This window comes from Schistocerca serialis, chromosome 4 (genome assembly GCF_023864345.2).
Source record: "Schistocerca serialis cubense isolate TAMUIC-IGC-003099 chromosome 4, iqSchSeri2.2, whole genome shotgun sequence".
In the NCBI taxonomy this organism is placed as follows: Eukaryota; Metazoa; Arthropoda; class Insecta; order Orthoptera; family Acrididae; genus Schistocerca; species Schistocerca serialis.
Genome location: NC_064641.1, coordinates 342,893,798 through 342,917,627, shown reverse-complemented (window position 1 = coordinate 342,917,627; position 23,830 = coordinate 342,893,798). Strand labels below are relative to the sequence as shown.

Here is a 23,830-nt window from a genome sequence, read left to right as displayed (position 1 = left end):
TGGGGTGGCATTATGTGGAGCCGACGTACGCCGCTGGTGGTCATGTAAGGCGCCATAACTGCTGTACGATACGTGAAGCCCATCTTCCGACCGATAGTGTGCAACCATATCGACAGTATATTGGCGACGGACTCGTATTCATGGACTGCAATTCACGCTCCCATGATGCACATCTTGTGAATGACTTCCTTCAGCATAACGACATCGCTCAACTACAGTGGCCAGCATGTTCTCCAGACATGAACTCTATCGACCATGCCTGGGATAGATTGAAAAGGGCTGTTTATGGACGACGTGCTCCACCAACCACTCTGAGACATCTACGCCGAATCGCCGTTTGGAGTGGGACAATCTGGACCAACAGTGCCTTGATGGACCAATGGATAGTATGCCACAACGAATACAGCCATGCATCAATGCAAAACGACGTGCTACTGGGTATTAGAGGTACCGGTATCTATAGCAGTCTGGACCACCACCTCTGAAGGTCACGCTGTACGGGAGTACAACATGCAGTGTGTGGTTTTCGTGAGCAATAGAATGGGCGGAACTGATGTTTATGTTGATATCTATTCCAATTTTCTGTACACGTTACGGAACTCTGGGACCAAGATGATGCAAAACTGTTTTCGATGTTTGTATAATGGGACGCTCCATCGACTTTTAATTTTAGATTAGGTGACTTGATGTGTACTTAGGTCCCTGTTTGTAGTGATATGCCAGTATGTAACACAATTACTTAATTTTGTGAAATCTTTTAGTTTGTCAGTATTAATATTACATACATTATTCCACAATAAATTAATTTTCAGATTTCTCATGAATATACTCTCTAATGGAATAGGAGGTGGTACTCAACAGACATTTATTTTAATTTTCCTACTTAATTGCACTATATAAATGAAGAAATATGTAATATTCGATGATACCCAGGGTGTGGCAGCTAAGTCAGGCCATCCCTAAATGTGCCCAGGACGAGGATTAGTTGTCTCTATGGTCTACTAGGAAATGTGACGAGTTATCTGTGTGAGCAACAAATTTTTAGCGATCATAGAAGCTAAATGATGTCACCGAGCTCGTCATTTTTTATAATGATATTTATTTCTGTGGTGTGGGAAAGAAGAATGAGATCACACTACTCTCTCCCGATAAACACAGTCAGCGGTGTCACAAAATTTGCATTTTGCATAATATATTCCCGCAGGTGATAAAAGATTTAGAAATCATCAAGGCATCGATGTTCTCTTGCAACAATAAGTTTTTATTACAACGAAACTCTTAGTGCATGTATAGTATTCCAGTATCACGTACGTCTCATTAATTCCATGGTTGTTTTGACTCCCTTTTGCATTTGGAATTCATTCTTAAGGACTCAGCCTTGAATTCCAAATGCACGACGCCTTGGACAACCCACAATACTTAGAGCACGACTTTTCCTGCTGATGACACGGTTTTAAACTTTTTCGGCGTAGGTGAACCACTGTGGCGTAACTCCATTGATGTTCTATTGTTTTCGGGTTAGAAATGTTTGAACTAGCTTTTATCACCTGTCACTATGCTCAAAAGGCAGAAAATTTTTTATTTTAATAACACAAGTATCAGCATTCTACATATCTGACCTAAAGGTAGCATGTCATGAATGAATATTCGAAGCACGCACTGTCCACATAATTTTCTGTACTGCAGTTCTGCAATGATGGCTTGTTGACGCTCTCGTGTTATGCCACACTTATCTGAGATCTGTGTCTGCGTTATCCGACGATTTCCTCTGATGAGTTCACCAGCATAATTGCGATGAGTCTCGTCGTATGCCGTAGTCGGTTATCCACTACGAACTCTTTCATACAATTTGAGATTAGCTCCACAATTTCCATCGTTACGAGCACCAACAGCCCATCGTCGCCTATCAGTGATATCGATACAGTCGTCACCGAACACACGCTTCATTTTTTAAGCATTTCAGTTGGAGCCCTCAGGGCACATCATTCGTATGCTAGGTACGGGCTTTGAGATCCAAGGGTACCTGAGCAATGGAATTATAAGCTCTGCCAGTCCACTGCCACCGTAAACTCTGGGCATGCTCCAGCGACCACTGTACATCGTGGCAGTGGGACGTTATGTGCCACAGGAGACGGTGATCTTTGCTGGACCGCCTGGATCTCGAGGGTGGTAAAAACCTCTACAAGAAAGCCCTCAATCTCAAGATGTGCTGCGCTGTGATGAGATGCAGGGCGGTTGAGGTGGAACAGTCGTTAGCGGGCAATCTGTGTGATCATGCCGCACTTGTATAAGGTTTACCTAAGCAGTTGGGGCTTTGTCTAGATGGACTTTTATTTCCGCAGCTGGTCGTGGAACCCCCTCCCTGCGGAAAGGGTGTGCCACGGCTAGGTACTAACACCTCGGTACTAATACCAAACAAATAGCGCTCGTGTAGTCAGTCCTCCTGACTCAGGAGTAAAGTCCAAAATTTTACTAACAGAGCACATGGTGGCAGCCAGAATTTGTTTTTAGTAGTAAAAAGTGAAGAGCACAGCTTTGAGAGAGTTTGCCCTTTCAATATTCAAAGAGAAGGCACTGTTGGCGGTTTAAAATGAGTTAAGCGACTGCGTAATGGGACGCTGTTGATGGAAACATCTAGTTCCCAACAAGTTGAGAACCTATAGAAAGCTCAATGCATTGGGGAATATTCCATAGAAACTGACCTGCACATCTCCTTGAATTATAGCCAAGATGTTGTTACGTGCAGGGATGTGGTGGGCAATCCCCAGGGAGGACTGAAAGATGAATGGGTTCCAGAAGGTATAATTGGTGTGAAAAATACCATGAAGACGGTGGATATGGAGATCTTGTGAAGTCTGACTCGTTTATCCTGGTGTATAAAAGCACAACTTCGTAAGCACGTTAAAACACGTTTCCTTTGCCTATGTTGTGGCCTTATGTCCCCACCCGAATGCGTGTATTCAAATGCCAGCGCTCTGGGCATAGTACTCTTGAGTGTCACGGAGAAGCTACATATGGCAAGTGTGCCACGGCCACCCATGAAGATGTCCCTCGTCTTCTCCGCTGAGTTTTCTGAATTGCCAAGCAGCTCACCCTGCCTGGAGTCGGGACTGCAGCGTGTTTCTCGAAGAACGGAAGAAACAAAAGTTTATGACTAAAAAGTTCATTCTGTAAGGTGAGGCCAAAATATGTCGGGAGCCATGCTGCCACCAACGTTCGCTGTCTCGTTTGATTCAATTCTTAAACAGCCAGTGCAAGAAGTTGATGCTATTACACAGAGATTACGTGTTTGTATATGCACGTGTGCTGCTGCAGTCATTTCGAAGCCTGTCCTTCCCCCAGAACTTCAGAAAAGGCCACGGTTGCTGACATAGTGGATCCTCTCCAAAGATTCAGTTTGGGACGCCGTAAAGTGCCGCCACAATCAGAGTCGTAGTCGTGGCACCAAAGCCTTCCCACGGAAGAAAACAAAAGCAAAGCGTACACCACTGATTGAATCAGGAATTAAAAAATTTGACGACGTCAACGTCATCCTCGCCGACGTCTCTCTCGATTCTTCTTTAGAGGCGATGGAACTCGATGTCAAACTAGGGTAATCATCTCTCTCCAAGACTGAACCATTTTGGGTTCCCTTTCACGGCAGAAAGTGCGGATTAAAGTGCTACCCCTAAGCTTGATGTCTCCTATCCTGTAATGGAACGCTGATGGGCTCAGCACACGTACTGTGCTTATGGTTGCAGGAAATTAATTTCAAAGCGTCTGATGCCCTATTCTTTGGGACTATACCCTGTATTTCACGAATGGCCTAACTCAGGAAAGGGCCAAGGAACTAGTCGCCCTGGTTTGTCAATAAAGCGTATCTCTCCTCTGCTCTCCCCCTAACTAATGAGCTGCAAGCAGTTGCAGCTGCTGTTAATGTATTTCAGAGGATAACAGTTTGTTCGCTATATTTACCTCTACGCTCTGAGGGTCTAATAGGTGCTATAGCACCACTGTCCCGACCATTTCTCCTACAGGGACTGCCCATCATATATTGTGGGGTTCAATTTATACGTGCCCTCGCTGTCATGTTTTGGAGAGAATCATGATGTCTCACGTACCGTGAATTCTCAACAGAAGCACTTCCACTCATTTCTGTGCTGCTACAGGTTCATTGTCAGCGATCAGGATCTAGTTTTCCTCCTCAGCCCTCACGTCCTTTGTTCATTGGGAAGTCAGTGATTACCTTCGTTACAGTGATCATTTCCCACTCCACATTCGTCTCATGGATTGAGCGTTACTTTCACAGAAGCTCCAAAATGTATTTTCAGTGGGGCTAACTAGAAACTGTGCAGCAAGTTAGCTGTGTTTGAACACCACGGCAGCATCCAGAAATGCATGGACAACGCCACACACGTCATCCATCATGCCGCTGACTTATCGATCCCAGAGTCTTCAGGTCGTCTTAGGAGGCATCCTGTTCCTTGATGGACCACTGATTGTCTAGTACCTTCCGCCGCGGAAGTCGAACACGCGCCAGAACAAATGGGCATGGTCAGCCCGTAGAGGGCTCTCGAGCAGCGAGGGCGCCACCGCTACGCCACGTGCAGACAGCGGCCAATGGCCGCTCCCTCCGGTTTCGTATATAGGGACCCGCTCTGCCCTACTCCAGTCAGTCTGGTACTCGCTCTGGATTTCGTTTCTATCTCGGCGGTACTGCGTTCTGGTCGTTGCTCGTTGTTGACATTTGCCTGGCTATGAATCTGAGTGGATTTACTGTTGGTGTTTGGTGTTGTGGTTTCCACAAGCCTCCGTTGTCTATTTCTTCTTTGTTGTGTCGGTCATAGTCGGTCGTGGTCGGTTGTTGTCAGTTGTCGTTGGTCTGTTGCCCGACTCGTCCTGTGTTTACCCGGTGGTGCGTGCTCCACCGCCGGCGGCTTCCCCGCCTGGCGGCTCCGATCCGCAGCCCAAGGCGTTCCCGCAGTTGGTTTTGCTTACTACAGATTGCTGCTCTGCAAACTGGGACGGGAGTGCGGCTCTTTGACGGTTTAAGTACAGCCCAAGATCAGACAACCTCACAAAGTTTCGGATCGCGAGAGCCAATGCTCAATGTACAATTAAGGAACGCAAGAAAAGGTCACCGCAAAGGTTTCTAGGCTCAATCATCCGTTCCACGTAAGCATAGGAAACCGTCAAGAGGATTTCCGGTAAACTCAACCGTTTACCAATAGGAGCAGTGCTGAAACAGGGGTATCTGGAAACAACAACCGGAGACATCGATTAGTTGGTGGCAGAGCATTTTGCAGCGACTACTGCCGATGCCATCCAGTATCCAGCGTTTCGCCGTGGCCATGCGACTGCAGAGAGGGCCAAGTTCGACTTCAGATCCCCCAATTCTGAATCTTACAACTGCCCTTTCTCCATGCTGGAGCTGGAATCGGCACTGTCGGAGACGCATAATACTGCACCCAGTCACGACCAAATCCAGTACTGCATGCTTCGACATTTGCCAACAGCGTCAAAAGAAATATCAATTTTGTATGGCAGAGAGGCAACTTTCCCAACTCGTGGACAGTGGCAATTCTGATAACTCTCCTCAAACCAGGAAATGACAGCACGACTGCCAGTAATTACCGGAGCGTCCCCTTAACGACCTGTGTAGAAAAGACCCTGGAGTGAATGGTTAACCTCTCCAGGTCTGGTCGTCAGAGACCAGGAAACTCCTCAGCCGCTCACAGTGTGGCTTTCGGAGATTTCGGTTCACTATCGACAACCTGACCCTATTGTTCAGCAGGCTTTCCTACGTAAATATCACTATCTTCGCACATTCATCGATACTAGTAAGGCGTATGACACTACTTGGGGACACAATATTCTCGTGCAACTCCATCAATAACGCTTTTGTGGCCACCTCCACACTTTCATATGGTACATCCTGCCTAAGCGCTTTTTTAGATCTCGAGTTGGTGACGAGCTGTCGTTTTGAGTAGGAGAATGGTGATCTTCATTGTAGCATTTTAAGTGTTACCCTCTTTGTCACAGTTATAAGGAGTAACTCGTGTACAGCACGGAGACCCTTACAGTGCTCCTTATCTGTTGATGATTTTGCTGTTTTCTGTTTCTCCTCCAGTGTTGCGACAGCAACCCATCAGTTGCAACTTTCAGTGCAGAGGTTAGAGGAGTGATGTGCGTGGACGGGTTTTCAGTTCTCTTCAGATAGTGTGTGTGTGTCTGTGTGTGTGTGTGTGTGTGTGTTCATTTTAATTGCACTCGTAGTATTTTTAATTTACATGATTTGCTTATGAGGGACACCACTCCACATTTCAGAGACTCAATGAGGTTTCTGGACCTCATTTTCTACTCCAACGTGTCATGATTGCCACGCCTGAGACACCTGAAAGCAAGAACGCTGAACGCACCGAACATTATAAAGTATCTAAGTCACAGGTCTTGGGTAACTGACAGGCCGAGTCTACTGCAGTTTTATAGAGCTTTCTGCGAATAACTATTGCAGCCTACATCCTTCCCATTCTGCTTACTGTATTCATTTCTTTGTCTCCCTCTGCTATCCTTCCCCCCCCCCCCCCCCCCTTCCACACTTCCCTTTTATACAAATTTGTTGATCTCTTAATGTTTCAGGATACCGGTCAACAGATCCCTTCTTTTGCTAAAGCTGTCCACACATTTCTTGTCGTATGCTTTTATCTGACAGTAACCCTTGGAAACGGATAATACGAAAGAGAGAGTTCACCAATCTCACTTTTCACCCTTTAGCTATGACAGTTCGGAACGCCCAAATATTCGAATGATCATCGCTTAAAATGTGATTTTTGAACAGGGATTTAAGAAACTAGAGTCGGTAGGAGTATACTGGTGAATTTTTTTGTAGTGTCGAAGCTGTTAGTTCTTTCCGAGAATGCAGCTAATGGTGGAGGTTCTGCGTTTTCTCTTATTTACGTATTTTGTTTTATATTTTGGTTCTAAGTTTTTTGAAAGGTACAATGCAAAGTCTGACAGAGCCTTGGAATTTTCCATATTTGGTTTACGTTGGAAATCATAGAAACAAAAAGTCGGAAATAGGTTACTTCAAAAATGTTACTTTCAGCGTTTTTAACAGGTTGTAACAATCCGGAGAAGAAAAAAACCGGTTCTTTCAGCGACAACCACCATTGCTAACGCGGAGGTCGGAGGCATGTCCACTCTGTTGGGGGGTTGGGTTGATTTGGGGAAAGGGACGATACAGCGAGATCATCGGTCTCATCGGATTTGGGAAGGATGGGGAAGTAAGTCGGCCGTGCCCTGTCAAAGGAACCATCCCGGCATTTGCCTGATTTAGGGAAATCACGGATGGCCGGACATGGGATTGAACCGTCGTCCTCCCAAATGCGAGTCCAGTATGCTAACCACCGCGCCACCTCTGTTGTCCGTTTTCTGATCAGGACAGGTAGCAATCTGTGGCAGATACGACGACCGAGCACAATGGTCTTGTGGGCACAATAACTTAGGAGCTCACTGATCAGCCCACAATGTTGAACATGAGGCTCTGCAACAAAACACCCTTACCTTTTCGCATGCTGACCGATCGACACCGTCACTTACGATAGCATTGTAACGGGTTCATCGAGACTAAACTGTAGATGAATGGAAACGTGGCACCTGGTCCAATGTATCACGTTTTTTGGACATCACATAGATGTTCGTGTCCGGACACATATTGTACTTTCGTTTGTTTGTCTCCAGTCTAAAAAAATTGTTCTAATGGCTCTAAGCATTATGGTACTTAACATCTGAGGTCGTCAGTCCCCTAGACATAGAACTACATAAACCTAACTAACCTAAGGACACCACACACATCCATGCCCGAGGCCGGATTCGAACCTGCAACCGTAGCAGCCTCGTGGTTCCAGAATTATGCGCCTACAACCACTCGACCACAGCAGCCGGCTATCTCCAGTCTCCCGCCTGGTCTGATGTGGTGTGCCGCAAATCCCCCACCCTTGCTAACCTCTTCGTTTCAGACTAGCACTTGAACACAAAGTCCACAATTATTTGTTGGATGTACTCCAGTCGGCCTTCCCGTGTATTTTTTGCCTTCTGCTCCGTTTTTCCCACTGTCCATGATTCACTACCGTAAAATACCGAGCTCCAGACGTAAATACTCTGATATTTCTTCCTGAGATTAACGCCTATGTTTGGCACCAGTAGACTTCTCTTGGCTACGAATGCCCTCTTTACCTCTACTGGTCAACTTTTATGTCTTGCTTGCTTCGTCCGCCATGGGTTATTTTGATTCCAAGGTAGCAGAATTCCTTAACTTCATCTACTTCGCGAGAAACTTTAAAACAAAACTGATGATTATCAACATCTGTTTAATTTGATTCTTACATTTCTCGCTATTCTTATTTCTGCTACTTCTCTGTACTTTTAACCTCTTTCAGATTACCCTCAAGCAGCTGTTTCCTCTATTCAACAGATCCTGTAATCTTCTTCACTTCCATTTCAGATATCGATGTCATGTGGGAATCATCACTGATATCCTTTCACTTCATTTTTTAACCTCTCTCTTGAACCTTTTTTTTATTTCCGTCATTTCTTCATCGATGTATACACTGAACAACAGAGATGAACGGCTGCCTCCCTGTCATACACCCCTTTTATTCCGAGCACTTCGTTCTAGGTCTTCCAAACGTATTTGATCGTGTTTTATACATTGTGTTTTACCTCCCTTTCCCTATAACTTACATCTGTTTTTCTCAGAATTTCAAACATTTTGCAGCATTTTACACTGGCGAATAATTCCTTCCATGAGGTCAAATCTTTTGGAAGCTTCTAGATTTTTCTTGAGTTTCGTTTCCTCTATCAGGCGCTATCTCAAAACTCCCTCTCCAGTGCGTTTGTCTTTCCTAAAACCAAACTGATCGTCAGCTGCAAGATCGTATGCTCTGTTTTCCACTCTTCTTTATCTTAATCTCATCATCAGCTTTAATAAACGTGGTGTTAAGCTAACTGTGTGATAGCTCTATTACTTAGATCCCCTTGCTGGCTTCAGAATTGTTTGAATGATGTTTTTCGGAAAGTCTAGAACTTCAGTATCCCACTTCATTCCACTATAGTTCGTCCCCAAGATCCTCTTGAATTTAAATCCACCATTAGTATATGTGCACCTAGGTACACCTTATCTGATTCCGGAATTTAGTCTGACCATGATGTAATCCAGCTAGCATTTTTTAGTGTCTCTGGGTCTTTGTGCGTAAACTTTGGCTCTTTAGTTTCCTGAACGGAGTATTCGGTATTACGGTCTGAAGTTTGTAGTGGAGCAGTTCTCTTCCTTGTTAGCCGCGCGGGGTACCCAATGGGGGTACCAGCGCGGTCTAAGGCGTCATTCCACAGTTCCGGCGGCTCATCCCGTCGGAGGCTCGAGTCCTCCCTCGGACACGGGTGTGTGTGTCTGTTGTTCTTAGCGTCAGTTAGATTAGGTAGTGTGTAAGCCTAGGGACCGCTGACCTCAGCAGTTTGGTCCCATACGAACTTACCACAAAATTTTTTCCTTGTTACTACCGAAAAACCTACATTCTCCCATAACACTTTCTTCCGTTTCTTCCCTTACATTCTCTCTCATTATTAGATTTTAATCTCGCTTTACACAGTAAATTACCAGTTGAATATCTTCATATACTTTCCCTATATCTTCATGTTTGCTTGGGATCTTGGCATGTATGCCTATACTTGTTGTGGCGTACCTATTAGCGCCGGAACGAAGACGACGAACGTAAGACCAGAGAAGGCGGTGAGGAAACGTCAGCCAATAGCCCGCTGACAAGGATCGCGCCACGACAGGAGCTCACTCTATCCCAAGTGAATATAAGCACCGCTCTTGCAAGCCTGGGCCGGACATTAGCGCTCAGATCGGCTCAGTATATGGACATCAGTGGACGGTTGTCTAGAAATAAAATTACTAATGTTATTTGCTTGAATTGTTGTATAGAATTCCGAGAACGCAGCATCCCTTAGGCACCCTATACACCGCCCCAATGAGATGGAAGCATCCTCTCTCCGAAGTTTCAGCGGCGGGTGTACTTAAGTTGGAACATTCATGTACTGTTCCCATTTTGTGTGTTTGGCAGTTGAATAATATTTACAGACTTTCACAGTCACCAGGACTCGACGCCTTCTGAATAGACATCATACTGAAGAGTGACGGATTTATAAATGTTTGGCATCTGTATATATTTCGACATTCAAACCTACTGTTAGCAACTGACGCTGCAAATATAGCAACGAAGTTGTATATTATTTATACTATTTCGTATTAGATATAGAATAAATAAAAATCTGAAATCTCTATTCATGAAGGGCATCTGTTCCTAGCTCCTGTACTCACTAAAGAACCACACAGTCTGCAAAGGAAGACACAATACTTTCCTATACCAACGAATCGTACTCCCGTATACAATTTCCTGCTGCTGTTAATACTACCCCATATCCGTCTCATCGGAAATTTCCTCATCTTTGCATTTCACTTTACTAATCCCTATAAGATGTAGACTGAGTCTTTGCATTTTCGTTTCCAGACTTTCCGGCTTTCCTACCATATTCAGATTTTTCACGTTCCGTGCTACGTCTCATACAATGCTATCCCATCGTTGGTTAGTCCATCTTTTTCTCATGGTCGCCTCCCTCTTGAGAGTTCTCTCGCGTGGATCCAAATGGGGTCTAGTGCCGAATCTACTGCCAATGGAGAGATCATCATTGCACTTTTTCACGTACAGGCCACATTTCGTGTGGACCCACGTTATGTCATTCAGTTCCATAGCTTTCTTCATCCTCGTGTTGTTAACACTACTGAGTTATCCGCCTTTTAGGGGCAGATTCACAACCCAACGGTAAGAGAGTGACCCTGAATCTCTGTCAATTCCTCCGCGCACTGTGAGAAGGCCGTTGGCAGAACGAGAGTGATTCCTCATGCCGGTAGTTCTTGTCCGTCATTGTTGATGACTTTTATTTAAAATTTAAACATTCCATGTGTTCCAAACCTGGACCGAAATACACTATCCCTAGGGCGAAGGTCAATTCTGTACTTTAGGGGACATTTATTTGTTCTCCCATGGTTCCTGTGGTAGTTATCGGATGCACTTTGACCAGTGCGGATTCCGTGATCATTGTTGTGAACAATGCTGCGATTGATAACTGTCCGTGTCACAAGGCCACCAGAATCGTGCTACAGTGGCCTTAGGATAGTGAACTGTCTTTGATTTGCTGGCTACCAAATGCACCTGATGGTATAACTATGTAACGCTGTCGGGTGCAAAATCCTGGCCAACAAATCGTCGGTCCGTAAATCACATGAACTGCTTGACCTGTGAGTTGACATCTGGTGTCACATAGCTCCTGGAACCTATCAAGTACAACTGGAATAATTATAAGCAGCTGGAATCATTCTAAGCAGCAGCGCTGCTGTACAGCGATCCAAATGCGTTACAACACGCTATCAACCAGGTTGAAATATACGAGGATAATAAGGCAATTGCCACAACCTGATTTCCCATCTACTTCGCTCAGTAGAAGAGGAGTCACAATAACTTAACACGTGTCTCGGCTGTTCCGTAGATACTTGACCGTTTCTGAGAAGACGACGGTAAATTTTTCGCCGCATTTTCTGTGCTTTTAGCGCGCGTTACTTTCAGTAATAATAGTGGTACAGTGGCTATCGTTGCAAATTCTCAAGTTCGATCCTCGTGTTCGAAATCTTGTTATTGTTTTTATTTGGTTTATTTTATTTTATTTCCATTTGTCTACCCATGTCCATAGAAGGTTACTGCAGAATGTTTCCTATCAAGATGGGGAATACATGGGCGATATATGAATTGTAAAATTTTAGATGGATTTCATTATAAGTGTCATACTTATATAAGTGTGGGTTGTATTTTGAGGGATTACAATCTTTTTATATTTTAATATCATTCTTATATCAATTCTTATATTAATTATTATACACAGCCGGAAAAAAAATTAGTACACCTGGAAAGACGACGTCAATTTTGATCCGATGTCGGCGTATGAAATCTGGTGGATACTGATAATGACTTCAACGTCGTCCGCCTACAGGTAGTGTAGTGGCACAGCTACCAGAGCGCCATCTGTGTCTATCTTTTAGCAGCGAATGCTCGCAGCCAGAAGGCTGGAACCATGCCACGGAGACGCACTCGTTTTTCCTGCTGAACGAGTTTGAAATGTGTCGAACTGTGGGATGGCCCTTACGGAGAACTGCCACACAAGTTGTATGTTCTGTGTGAATTCTGAAACGATCCTAGTATCAGTGGTCACGTGAACGTTCTCACACACGCAGACGAGATTGTGGATGTCCACGCAGCACAGGCACCAGCCAGGAGCGTCGTCTTGCAAGGACAATAAGTGACAGACCGCACAGTTACCACTGCACAGGCACGAGGGCCCTTGAGCCCAGACCTGTCAACATGAACTGTTGCGAACCGGTTACTGGCAGTGGGACTACGGGCAGACACATCTGTATCCCGTCATCCCCTCACGCCGCAGCATCAACGACCCCGGCTCGTCTGATGCCGTCAGAGGATCGCTTGAGAGATAGAATGGCGCGCTGTGGTCTTCAGCTATGAAAGCAGATTCTACCTACAGGCAAATGATGGTCGTTTGCGAGTACGACGCAGACCTGATGAGAGCTTTCTCGTAGAACGCATTTCTCCAAGACATACTCGTCCGATCCCAGGCGTTATGGTCTGGTGTGCGATAAGCTACAACTCATTTGGTCTCTCTGAAGGGGACGCTAAGCAGTACGTTGTTAGATGCGTTCTTTTGCCGTTCGTGCATCGTGAAGGTGGTGTGTTTTTTGCATCGGGATAAAGCTCTGCCACGTACTGTCCGTGAAACGCAACGTGCTCTGGAAGATGTGCAGCACCTTTCCTGGCCAGCACGATGTGGGATATGATGGGATGAGAAGTGACACGTGTCACTCGTCAACCAACAACTCTCACACAACTGCCTGAACAGTTTGATCAGGCAGTGCTTAACGTATGTCAGAACAACATTCGTCATCTGTACGATCGACTGGATGCCAGAGTCCACGCCTGCATTGTCGCCAGTGGCTGCTACACCAAGTACTAATATGAGTGTTCCAGCATGGATTGATATCTGGTACCTCATAACAGCTTGTGCTATTTGTCTGTAGATGTAATTGTTTCACGTACTCCAGAAGCACTGTTAAAAGGATTTAGAGTGATTTGTATACCTCTAAAAGTATATAACAATTTCTGTCCCGGCAGTGTATTTTAATCTTATGTTTATTCTTCAGGAAGATCTGGTGCATGGTCTTAAATGACACCGATCGAAGAAGCGTTCGAAACATAGAAATTCCAAACACCACGAGCATCACGTGAGGGCAGATTTAGTACAGCGATATTTCTACGTATAATCTCCTCTTAGGAATAAGTGCCGTTTACACTGCTGAAGGTTTCCAGCATTGGCAGTAATTTCGCGGGAGACCATCACTTCACGGGAAACTGGCGACTGTAGTTGTCTACGAAACAAGATACACAGATACCTACAGAAATTTCACTGAAAAGAGTTGTAAGTAAATTTATCAATTATTTATTGTTTTTTGTTTAGTTGATTCACTAGACTTAAAGCTGGTAGGTGAATAAAGACAACGTTATTTCAATATACACTGGACAATATTCGTGTAGTAATCTTCTACGGATACTGGTACGTAAGCTGAAAAGATAACTAAAATTAATAATCTGGGTTCGAACATGGTAAGCAAAAATCGTGAAGCCTCGACGCTGTCTGTGCAACCGCTCAGCTTGAAATACGTATTAGCTAAAAGGTAGAAAAAGTGCCTCGAAAACTTTGAACGTCGTTTTCTGAGAAATGCTTGAGGGCCTATTGACAAACGGAGACACGTGTTCGCATACTTTGACCCCCTCCTGCATTGAGTAAACATTTCGGGTAATGGGGTTATGGAACTTGCCATGGTCTTCTCGTTAGCAGAATAGAGACAACAATTTAAGGACGGACGCAAATGCCTGTAGCAGGAAGCATAGACATTGTGTAGTGAACAGTCCGAAGAAACCTACCGCATTTGGGGTAGGAGGCGATCCAGAGGTCGTCTTCGTAGATGTCGAAGTCCCTGAGGGCCTGCGCGTGCTGCGGGTAGAGGTCGGTGACGATGCAGCCGCTGGGCCGCACGCGGTAGGCGCCCGGCGGGTACACCCTGCTGCGGCAGGCGGCGGCCAGGCGCAGCGCCGCCGGCTCCGCCAGCTGCTCCAGCTTCAGCGACATAGCGCGCCTGCCGGCAGACAACCAGCGCACAGTTATGCACACACACTCCCCTTCCCAGCCGAAGCACAACACCTCAGCGGCTGCTCCTATACGCCTGGAAAATGATATCAAAAGTGACTGACAAACGAATACAGTTGAGCATACAAAGTGCCAATGCTGTCCGCTCCTTTTAATGCACTTACTATGGTTATGTCTTTTAAGGAATTTAACGAGATGGGACCTGGATAAACTGACTAAACCAGACGTTGTACAGAGTTTCAGGGAGAGCATAAGGGAACAATTGACAGGAATGGGGGACGGAAATACAGTAGAAGAAGAATGGGTAGCTCTGATGGATGAAGTAGTGAACGCAGCAGAGGATCAAGTAGGTAAAAAGACGAGGTCTAGCAGAAATCCTTGGGTAACAGAAGAGATATTGAATTTCATTGATGAAAGGAGAAAATATAAAAATGCAGTAAATGAAGCAGGCAAAAAGGAATACAAACGTCTAGAAAATGAAATCGACAGGAAGTGCAAAATGGCGAAGCAGGGAAGGCAAGAGGACAAATGTAAGGATGTAGAGGTTTATCTCACTAGGGGTAAGACAGATACTGCCTACAGGAAAATTAAAGAGACCTTTGGAGAAAAGAGAGCCACTTGTATGAATATCAAGAGCTCAGATGGAAACCCAGTTCCAAGCAAAGAAGGGAAAGCAGAAAGGTGGAAGGATATTACAGAGGGTCTACCCAGGGGCGATATACTTGAGGATAATATTATGGAAATGGAAGCGGATTTAGATGAGGATGAAATGGGAGATATGATACTGCGTGAAGAGTTTGACAGAGCACTGAAAGACCTGAATCGGAACAAGGCCCCGGGAGTAGACCACATTCCATTAGAACTACTGACAGCCTTGGGAGAGCCAGTCCTGACAAAACTCTACCGTCTGGTGAGCAAAATGTATGAGACAGGCGAAATACCCTCAGACTTCAAGAAGAATATAATAATTCCAATCGCAAAGAAAGCGGGTGTTAACAGATGTGAAAATTACTGAACTATCAGTTTAATAAGTCACGTCTGCAAAATACTAATGCGAATTCTTTACAGACGAATGGGAAAACTGGTAGAAGCCGACCTCGGGGAAGATCAGTTTCGATTCGTTAGAAATGTTGGAACACGTGAGGCAATACTGACCTTACAAATTATCTTATAAGAAAGGTTAAGGGAAGGCAAACCTCCGTTTCTAGAATTTCTAGACTTAGAGGAAGCTTTTGACAATGATGACTGGAATACTCTCTTTCAAATTCTGAAGGTGGAAGGGGTAAAATACAAGGAGCGAAAGGGTATGTACAATTTGTACAGAAACCAGATGGCAGTTATAAGAGTCGAGGGACATGAAAGGGAAGCAGTGGTTGGGAACGGAGAGAGACAGGGTTGTAGCCTCTCCCCGATGTTATTCAATCTGTATATTGAGCAAGCAGTAAAGAAAACAAAAGAAAAATTCGGAGTAGGTATTAAAATCCATGGAGATGAAATTAAAACTTTGAGGTCCGCCGATGACATTGTAATTCTGTCATAGACAGCGAAGGACCTGGAAGAGCAGTTGAACGGGATTGACAGTGTCTTGAAAGGAGGATATATAATGAACATCAACAGAAGAAAAACGAGGATAATGGAATGTAGTCGAATTAAGTCGGATGATGCTGAGGGAATTAGATTAGGAAATGAGACACTTAAAGTAGTAAAGGAATTTTGCTATTTGGGGAGCAAAATAACTGATGATGGTCGAAGTAGAGAGGATATAAAATGTAGACTGGCAATGGCAAGGAAAGCGTCTCTGAAGAAGAGAAATTTGCTAACATCGAGTAAAGGTTTGAGTATCAGAAAGTCGTTTCTCAAAGTATTTGTATATAGTGTAGCCATGTATGGAAGTGAAACATGTACCATAAATAGTTTGGACAGGAAGAGAATAGAAGCTTTTGAAATGTGGTGCTACAGAAGAACGCTGAAGACTAGATGGGTAGATCACGTAACTAATGAGGAAGTATTGAATAGGATTGGGGAGGAGTTTGTGACACAACTTGACCAGAAGAAGGGATTGGTTGGTAGGACATGTTCTGAGGCATCAAGTGATCACCAATTTAGCATTGGAGGGCAGCGTGGAGGGTAAAAATCGTAGAGGGAGACCAGGAGATGAATACACTAAGCAGATTCAGAATACTGTAGGTTGCAGTATGTACTGGGAGATGAAGAAGCTTGCACAGGATAGAGTAGCATGGAGAGCTGCATCAAACAGTCTCAGAACTAAAGACCACAACAACAACATGGTTATGCCGTATGCCTAGAACGGCACAGAAATTTGAGTCTTAAGCGCCGTTACTTCTTCTCTAACATGAATAATTGTAACAGCGGCGTTGATAATCTCTAAAGTGTATAATATTGTCAAGACGTTGTGGTAGTGGTTCAGAAACACCTTTAGCTACAGCAATCGTTATGGAATTTTGAGAAATTAACAGACAATACAAGGTGCTCGGAAATTTCCGTTACAACGTTGTAAGACTTGTAGAGGGAAGCTAGTACATCATACAGGAGCAGTTCATTAATAATGCACTCTTTCTTTTTTACTCAGACTTTTTTTTATCTCCTTACAGTCGTTCAATATAGTCTCCATGCATCTCTATGATTGATTCGAAACGTCTCGAAAGCTCTGTTATTTCACCCAAGACGCCACTTCTGTTCATCTGTCAGATGGCTCGGGTAATGGTGGTAGAAAGCACTTCCACGGAAACATAACAAAGTCCACGATTAAGTTCTTTCAACTTCGGGAACAAGTCGAAGGCTGGTGGACTCATGTATGGGCTGTAGAGAGGAAGAAGCAACACTTCCCATCCGTATTAGCCCAGATTTTGGACTACAACAGTGCCGATGTAGGGGGGGAGAATTGTCGAGGAGAAATAGTGGCCCAGTATCGAGCAGCTGGGGCAGTATTTTGGGCATTTTTCTGCGCAGATTTAGCGTCAAGTTACAATACACTGCTGTGATACTTGTTCCACACAGGACTCCATTTGTCACAATGATTCCTTGTTGATTATAAGAAAAAATCATCATTAACGTGAGATTTGATTGAGAGAATCAAAATGTTTCTGGACGGGGAAAATTTGAAGTTCTCCATTCATTGGACTCTGATTTCAACTCCAAATTCTTTAATCCATGTTTCATCAATAGCGCAATTCGACACAACAGTCCTTAACCCTCATGGTCCAATCGTTGTTTGAGTGTGGTTGTAATATCCACGCGTTTCTGCTTTTCTTCAGCCGTCAAACAGTGTGGGACCCACCTTGCACCAGTTGTTCTCTTCTTCAAATCATTTGTCAAAATACGGCATACTGATGTTGGGGGCAATTCCCGTGGCCTGAGAGAGCTTCACAAGTAGCACTACGATCTTCTTCAAGAGCGTCTGCCACAAGTTTCGCACTTCATTCATCTGTTGACATTTTTGGCCTTCCGGACCTTGCACTATCGTTTATACGATAAACACGAGAACGATTCACCAGCTTGAAACAGTACTAAGTTAAACTCACCACAAACTTCACTTAACGCACTGAGCATTTCTGCCGGGATTTTGCTGTCTTAAACACTGATAGTACCCGATACTTCTTCAGGGTCCACTACTTCCTCCCGCCAATTTTATGTTAGAGTATACAGCGAACAAACAAAAACACGTGCTTCTTCCTCAAGACCCCATATATATCTCACGTAATTTTCATTATTGTTGCATCAAACAATCCACAGTAATAGCAGCCGGTGCATTATTTACTAAATGTCCCTCGTATTTTGAACAGGAACCTATGTCAGGAAACATACCGTTTCCGTTCGACGACAGTTTCTATTCAGATTTGTAGTGCATCGACGTCTGCTGAAGGAAAGAGAAATACCTCAGAGTTTATTGACCTGGTATGCAGTAGCGTAGACAGGATCACGTGTACTACACCAGACGGTCACCTGAACTGGGGTCGCATGTAAAGTTTAATTTGAGAGACTCCTGTAGAGACAGAAGGAGTTCTACCGTCGCGAGTTGTGGGCGCTGCACTAGAAACTGAAGAGACACCGGGTGGGACGGAGACTGCGACCATAACATGGTTCGTAAATACAATGTCTGGAACAAGGTATGTGGTCGACACAGAGAGCCTTTGTTGTAATGCATCAGTACTGTTCTGTACGTATTGTATGCTGGGTCTTTTTTTGGCCTGGAATAATTTAAACATGTAATGATTTAGTGTTAATACAAACGAATGTGATTAAACGATAAATAGATATTTCATTAATTGTTACACAACAATTGTTCTGCGTCACGCCTAATTCAATTCCTAAAACAGAAGTGGATGAGTTAAACATCTTAAGTGAAATCCTATTCAAACCTTTATGTACTCACTCATCTGTACAAGTTCAGAAAGTTTGTAACGACAATTTCCGAACACTCCATATAAAATAAGGTATGTTTTGTATTTTGTAAAGAATACTCATTCGACGTCACACCATATCAGCAATTGGTGATGAAAGTACTTGATCGCATACACACTACAACAAAGCTAGAATATGTAGAGACCATCAGGTTTAACTGAACATGAAGAAGTAATGTCTGCTTTAAGTTGATTTGCAAACATTTCAGATTATTTCTCTCCACTATCTCTTCCTGGAAGGTGATAAAGAAAAAGTATTAATATAGTGCATATGTCGTTACCGTTTTCCCAAAAGTTTAGTAAACACAACATATACACATAAGCAGAGACTTTGGTCATCGATGATATAGTATCTTCACTATCTAAAAGTCTGTCAACGTCGGAGTAACTTTTAGATTGAGCGAATGTATCAATCACGCGGTTTTGAGGTGAAGAACTCATCGAGCGATGTTCGCGTATCTTCATCCTGAAAGGAGGTTCCTTGAAAGTTGTTCGATACAGAGCGGAAAAGTGAAAATATGACAGCGTAAGATGGGTTCGAAGTGACTTCCCAACTCAACTCCTGTATAGTGTTTTTATCAGTCTAGCAGAATGCATGCGGGCGATATTTGGAGTAGCATCACTTGACGCAGTCTTCCTGGTCGGCTTTTATGGATTGCGTCTGCAACGTCTTTGTTCTTGACAATAAACGTTAGCGGTGATGGATACATCTCTGGGAAGCAATTCGTAGGACACTACGCCGTTGCTGTTCCACTAGATGCATAACAAATTTTGTGGATGGAGTTGCTGCTTTCTTTGGGCTCAACCATTCCATTCTTTTCCTTACGGCAGCCCAACCACACATTTTTTCGTCACTACTAACTACACAGGATAGGAATGGAAGGTGGTTCTAGCGAGCCAACTGATGACGAGCAAGCAGAAAGGCACATAGGCACATAGGCACATGTAGCCACCTGCTCATTTTTTGGATATGGCTTATAGCGTGCGGTTCCCATACACTTGATTCTTTAGTGTCCCCCATTACATTAGCACGATGGTGGGATGAACACAGTTCATAACATTGGCCAATTCTCGAGTACACTGACGTGAATCGTTGTGGACTAAGCGTTTAAACGATCTTCATCAAACCCCGAAGTTCTTACTGGACGCGAAGAGTGACTAATGTCAAAACGATCCTCTTTAAAACGAGAAAACCATATTCTTGCCGTGCCTTGTGCAATAGCTTTATCCAATACATGGCGCAAATGTTTTTGGTTACCTACACTGCTGTCACTCCTCTAATTAAAAGCAGAAGAATATATCGGAAATGTTCCGTTTTCTCCACTTGGCACTCAGTTTTCTAGTTCCACTCACTATCTCCCAATGACAAAATGATAATATGTAAACTCAAGCAGCAACAGCGGACTACAAATAAAAAAATAACAACTGATACAATAGCCCATAGCGAACGGAATATCAGGATGGAAAACCACAATCACTACGAACTTCTGCACCAACCTAACAATAAGGTTTACTGAACTGTTGGTAACATACGATTCACGGTTTTCATTTTTCTATGTCACGTCATTCCACCCATCACTTACAATCCTTTGTGTGAAATTATGCTTTGTTCGCCACCGCTGTTTATGTACGCTGTCGGTAGCACAAACTGTTCTTTCACGCAGAGAACATACTGCCAGTATCTTCGATAACAATTCATTTGGCAGCAAATTACATTCAAAATGGTTCAAATGGCTCTGAACACTATCGGACTTAACATCTGAGGTCATCAGTCCCCTAGGCTTAGAACTACTTAAACCTAAATAACCTGCGGATATCACACACATTCATGAACGAGGCAGAATTCGAACCTGCGACCGTAGCGGTCGCGCGGTTCCAGACTGAAGCGCCTAGAACCGCTCGGCCACACAGGCCGGCAATTACATTCAACACATGACATGAATGCAGGTAGCGCACCAATAGCAAAGCTAAAAATGATGTATATCACTATTTACGACGGCAGCAACTTATTTCATTATATCCAAATGGGGTTCCCAACTACTCTGTATTTCCCGGGAAATCCCGTATTTTGGATTTTTTTTTTTTTTGTTCCAGCTCTAGTTCCGTATTATTTGGCATTCAACCGGTGGTAGTCAAAGTAATTTATTTCGCCCGACACGTCACTGCTTTTCCTACGCTCTCTGGTTATGGGATGGAAAAGTAAACAAGCAGACCGGCAACAGCGTTTACTTCATGAGTATGCTCTGCCGGCCGGCAAGCCGGTAATCTGGAGTAAGGACCACATTACTCTAAACTAAAGGACGTGAGCCTTGTAGCGATGAAGATAACACGAAATCTCCCCCGAGGAAAAACAACTAAAAGCGTTTGTATTTACCATTCATGTTGGGAATAAACATATTCCAGGCTTTGTTCTGTGAAAGATAATTGTTTTAAAGCCTGCTGTTTTATATGCAAACAGGAATTTAGTGTGGCATAAAGCGGAAATACCGACTGTTTGGAGCATACAAAAACTACGGGTAAGCCGTAACTAATTTTGTACTAACATTATTTTATTTTGTTTGGTGCAATTTAAAATTACGTAAACATGAATCTGTAATATATAAAATTTCCGTATTATTACAGACTCTCACTTTATCTTGTACACATTGGTAACTCTTTCTTCCTTGTTTCAGCAGGAATCCGTATACACAAACATTGTTGCATGACCGAAATTTGAAGTAAGCGTCTAGCGCAAGTGGATTTTGTGCGGGTTGATAACAAGCTATTGAAAATGGTAGCAGCAGTCTGACGCAATACGTATTAGGCAGATCCCATCAAACCATATGACTGAAGAATTAACTGACAGAATGATGCCTACCAGTCAGGCTTCTTAATTATCGTAATACTGCTCATTACTAACACATTGATCATGACCAAATAAATGAAACTGGCAATACAAATGTTTTATTAGTACAAAGACGGTAAATATGCACTGTCTATGACATCCAGAAACTATTGTGATCAGAAGCATGTCGAATTTGTTGGCAGTTCCGAGGCGGCAACGCCTATGGGCATGAAGATGACACGAACTAAGTATAGTTTACTTCCGATCTTTGGGGACAAAGAGAAAATCTTCTTATGATTTTTTAATGGAAGGACTGGATATTAGAGTTAACACGTCCGCACCCTGGAAGGAGAAAGGGTTGAAATGGTTCATATGGCTCTGAGCACTATGGGACTCAACTTCTGAGGTCATTAGTCCCCTAGAACTTAGAACTGGTTAAACCTAACTAGCCTAAGTACATCACATACATCCATGCCCGAGGCAGGAGTCGAACCTGCGACCGTAGCGGTCTCGCGGTTCCAGACTCCAGCGCCTAGAACCGCTCGGCCACTTCGGCAGGCTGGAGAAAAGGGGTTTAGAGGTTATCGTCCCTCCGATGGCAAATCCTCATTATTGGAACATAAGTTTCAGTGTGACAGGAATGAGGCGAGAATTCGACCACAGCTTGTTCCAACGTATCATCGACGAGCTCGGTCTAAGTGATTTGGGTGAAACGCAAGGAACCTAAATCTTGATTTATAGACAAAATGTTGAAGGCCACTCCTTTCCACTGTTTAAGTGCAATAAAGTAGCAACTGCTCCATTGGTAGCTAGTCCAGCTCAGTACCACTGGATAAGAATGGAGACTGAATCTTGATAGATGTACCATTGTGACACTCCCATGAAGTGGCTGAGGGAAATCGCTATACCTTAGACAAGTATAACCTAATGCAGATCAACATATATGCTTCCAAGAGGACTCTTAATAACTATGCCAGGTAACTAAGTGGGATGTCATTTACTGTAAACCATGGTCCTAAGTATCTGATATGCAAAAAGTCTTGGTTTCAGGAGATACTATCCTTGAAACAAACGTATCTAAAGGAACATTTTCTTTGTTCTAAAGAGTTTGCAAGAAATTACTAAACGAATCTCCATTTTGTTATGATAACCTGCAAGTCTAGGAATTCACATGACTGATTTACTGCACTAATAGTTCCAAATATGAATAATAGTAGACCTTTTGGCTGACAGCATCAGGAAATGCTGCACCAATGATGCAACGGTTGAGACCAGACGCATTGTATTGCTTCGACTTCAAAAGTGTTGCGGCTAATCGCAAATTCACTAGCTTCTGACAAAAGAGGTGCTTCTGCAGGTCGACAGTCAGCAAAAGTTGACGCTGCCACAACTTACTGTGCTGGGACATGGCGTCTTCCAATCGGCCTTTGACAGATGATTTCTCATTCTTCTGTTATTTGACCGCTGTTTCTTTTCTTCCGTTTTTCCACTGTCTGTAGAATTACAACAGTTTCCTTTTCGCAGAATCCTATGTCCCAGCTTCCCAGAGCGCCGAAAGTAATTCCGAAAATGCAGGGAACGTAATGACGACATTACATTTACCACGTATCAAAAATATTTTAGGAGTTTTGGATATATGTGTACGTATCTTCTATTAAGGCCAAGATTTTTTTTTAAATTTTTTTAAAAGTCTTACAAGAAATTGGAGAGTACCCGGAATGCGCTGAGATGCCACTTAAAATCTTGTTTTCCTTTGCTTCTTTATTTCAAAGATACTGTTTGAGCAGTGCTTACTCGGAAGGCTTGCAGTATTCCCGTTGGATATCTATATCTGGCGTTTGTGGTAACTTTTCTTTTATGCTTGAGGGGCAGATCGATCAGTCGTTTATCATTTTGGGTGACATTATTGAGTCGTGAGCGAAACTGATGTTTTGTGATGACTACTACCAACTCGCTTCGAAAAAGAAAAGAAATTTTGGGTGGTATCTATTATATGATGTCGACTGGTAATAGGAATTTCACAATAAACACCTCGTACTACGTCGCAAACGAAATTAAATGTTGCTGTTTATATTTGATTAAATTCAATTATGTCATGTGTGCGCAATCGTACACTGATAACACACGAACTGACGCTAAACTATAAAATGCGTAGATTTGTTCAAACGATTTGCACGCCACCGACTGTAAAATAGATATAGTAGTTCAGAAACCTTAGCGGACGTCAAACAACTACTCAACAAATGTTTTAACTATCAGATGAATGCTATAAGAACAC

The 23,830-nt window shown here is 43.6% G+C and overlaps 1 protein-coding gene across 1 annotated transcript in view; it reads right to left on the bottom strand.

Moving 5' to 3' along the window:
* LOC126474089 (luciferin sulfotransferase-like) overlaps positions 1-23,830 on the bottom strand; it is a 295,558-nt gene that overhangs the window by 140,718 nt on the left and 131,010 nt on the right. Inside the window, exon 2 of the mRNA XM_050101502.1 lies at positions 14,085-14,296. Coding sequence (XP_049957459.1) covers positions 14,085-14,289 — 205 coding nt within the window. The 5' untranslated portion in view covers positions 14,290-14,296. The remainder of the gene's footprint in view (positions 1-14,084; positions 14,297-23,830) is intronic.